The sequence below is a fragment of the Notolepis coatsorum genome (genome assembly GCF_963971535.1).
Source record: "Notolepis coatsorum genome assembly, chromosome: 10".
Taxonomy (NCBI): domain Eukaryota; kingdom Metazoa; phylum Chordata; class Actinopteri; order Aulopiformes; family Paralepididae; genus Notolepis; species Notolepis coatsorum.
In genome coordinates this window covers 102518989-102521907 of record NC_140174.1, presented here as the reverse complement: position 1 = coordinate 102521907, position 2919 = coordinate 102518989, and the positions used below count along the sequence as shown (strand labels likewise).

Genomic DNA, 2919 nt, shown 5'->3' with positions numbered 1-2919 from the left:
AGAAGGGGACGTATGGGACTGTGACTGTGAACTTTGAGGTGAGAGGTCAATCTACTGAGCCACAGACTGACCTCTAGGGTCATTAGGTTCATTCGATCTGACAGGGGTCAAGCCGAGGGACGCTGGGTCGTTAAGGCGATTACGGTGGTGTAATGGAGGTTTATCTGTAAATAGTAGTGTTGCATTAAATTACAGACAGACAGACACACACACACACACACACACACAGACACACAAAGACACACAAAGAGAAACAGCCATGCACGGACAGGGATCATGGACAGTAGCTAAGAGGTCTAGAGGTTAACGTAATGGGCTTGTGACAGAAGGCTTGCTGGTTTGATTCTATGGACTAGCTGGGAAAAACTAAGCAGGGGAAGTGAATGAGTATGAAGTGAATGAGTATGAAGTGAATGAGTATTTCTCACCAAGGTGCCCTTGAGCAAGGCATCCCAGGTTTGACCCTCCCTCCCCTGCAACTGATATTACACCCAGGCCATTTCTGTTAGTAAAAAGTGTTATCTGTCAACTTGTCTGATCACACACACACACACACGCGCGCGCACGCACGCACGCACGCACGCACGCACGCACGCACGCACGCACGCACACACACACACACAGACACACACACACACACACACACACACACACACACACACACACACACTCACACACACACACACACACACACACACACACACACACACACACACACACACACCATCAGTCTAATACTATGATTCTATCTTCTTGGCAGATCTCTGGAGGTCCTAACCCTGCCATTGAGGATCTTATTCCAGACAGAGGGAACATCACCATCCCTCCAGGGAGGTCTGTGGTGGTCTTCAGCCTCCTCATCCAGGATGACCAGGTCCTGACAGAACTCCCAATTGGATCATCATTACGTCGCACACACAGACCTTTTAGCTAACGCAATTATATTACCTTTGAATCTTGACCAGAAAAAGCCAAACCACACAGACTGGATTTATTCAGCATTTATAGTACCGACGTCTTTTGATTCAAGTTACAGTTCAGTAACCGCTTTCTCTGCTGTTGTTATTTGTGGGCGTCCTCGCTGCCCTGTGGTCCAGATCCCAGAGGATGATGAGGTGTTTGCAGTCAGGCTGACGGGCGTGGCGGGTGGGGCTCTGCTCAGCTCCAACGGCAGCAGTGTCCGGCTGAGGATCCGTCGTAATGACAGCCCGCTGCGGTTCTCCCAGTCCGTGCTGGCGGTGCTGGAGACCGCCGGGGTCCTGTTGCTCGCCGTGACCCGCGGGCGCCTGGCCGAGGACGGGTCGCTGGTCGGCTCCGATGACACTGAGGTCACTCTTTTCTTCTTAATGATTCCTTCTAATTATTTGCTTGTTTTCTTGTTTTTTTTTTGGGGGGTGGTTGTGGGTTCAGATCCCCATTATAGTGTATGCTGATGTATTCAGTGCAGGTGTGTACTGCCCTGTGTGCTGCCCTCCTGTTGGGACTGTTGTTTTGCTCTGTTTAACTTGTTTTAATCTTGTTCTGTTTTAACTCTGTTTAATTTCTTTTACCCCCTGCCCTGTGCATTTTGCCATGTCACCATTGTGAATAATAATTTGTTCTTAATGACTTACCTGGTAAATTAAAGGTTAAGGAAAAAGAAGCTAACCGCAGTAACTATACAAACAGTGCAATTTAGATAAATGGCTTCTTTGACAATCCAGTGATTTTGTAGTATATGTATATCCCTTATCCTCTAAAACTGAGCAAGATTGAACTCTGAAACTTTGTCACAAGATAAAACAGATTCAATTTCACTCAAAATGTTGTCACTGCGGTTAGCTTCTGCGGGGGGGCAGTGTAGTAACTTAAAAAAAAAAAAATTAATAATAATCTTTACTCGCTAAATGAAAACGACATTCTCATCTAAAGAGCAACACTGACATGTTCTTATGATCATAAAAGTCATAAAACATTGTCATCAGGTGTCTGTGGACTACATGGTGGTGAGCGGTGATGGAGCGGGCAGCGCCACTCCGGGGGTGGACTTCCTGGACCTGCAGCCGGTCCGGACCGTGACGTTCCCGCCGTTCGTCTACCAGGTGAACCTGCTGTTCAACATCAGCGACGACGAGATCCCAGAGATCGCAGAGTCCTTCCACCTGGTGCTGATGGAGGAGACCATCAGAGGTGACGCCGTGTTGGTCCCGCCCAACGCCGTGCTGGTCACCATCGAGCCCAATGACAAGCCCCACGGGGTGCTGTCCATCAGCGGTAGCCATCTCACCCAGCCAATCGGCATCAACGAGGATCTGACACGGAGGTCAGTGTTTTGAGAACTGCTCTTGATGAGTCAGTGGTGTAAGAAGTACACAGTTCTTTTACTTAAGTAAAAGTAGAAATACCCAGATAAATGAGTACTCTGTTAAAAGTAAAAGTCTTCCATTCAAATTCTATTTGTAGTAAAAGTAGAGAGGTACTTTTGAATGTACTTAAAGTGAAATTATGCATTCTACATGACGTTTGTGTATTCCAGTGCTTGGGAGCATTACATTATTCTAAAGGTTATATTAAATTGGTATGTGGTCCAGTTATGCTGCTCTGATTATGTCCTCTGTGAAAGTATATCATGTTCACACAAAGTATATAATCTTCATACATAATCTTCAAAGTAACTAGTAACTGATGGGGTCAGATAAATGTAGTGGAGTAAAAGTATAAAGTTCCCTAAAATGAAAATACTCAAACGTGCTGTACAAGTAGCTTGAAATTGTACTTAAAGCCCAACCTCTAGGTTAAACCCTACTGATCAATTATGGGTAGTTTACATCATTGGTATATAATTTCATTATTTATTTTTTTCCATTTGACACCGGAAATGCCACTCTGAAAGAGTTAAAAAGGTCCATGCACGAATAACATGCACGCGCGAATCAAAAA

The 2919-nt window shown here is 45.5% G+C and overlaps 1 protein-coding gene across 1 annotated transcript in view; it reads left to right on the top strand.

The window, feature by feature from the left end:
• The window catches only part of LOC311235661 (adhesion G-protein coupled receptor V1-like), a gene marked incomplete at both ends in the record, with an annotated part of 226226 nt that overhangs the window by 610 nt on the left and 222697 nt on the right, over positions 1 to 2919 (top strand). The window contains 4 exons of the mRNA XM_084323125.1: positions 3 to 38; positions 761 to 874; positions 1098 to 1328; positions 1965 to 2302. Coding sequence (XP_084179251.1) covers positions 3 to 38; positions 761 to 874; positions 1098 to 1328; positions 1965 to 2302 — 719 coding nt within the window. The remainder of the gene's footprint in view (positions 1 to 2; positions 39 to 760; positions 875 to 1097; positions 1329 to 1964; positions 2303 to 2919) is intronic.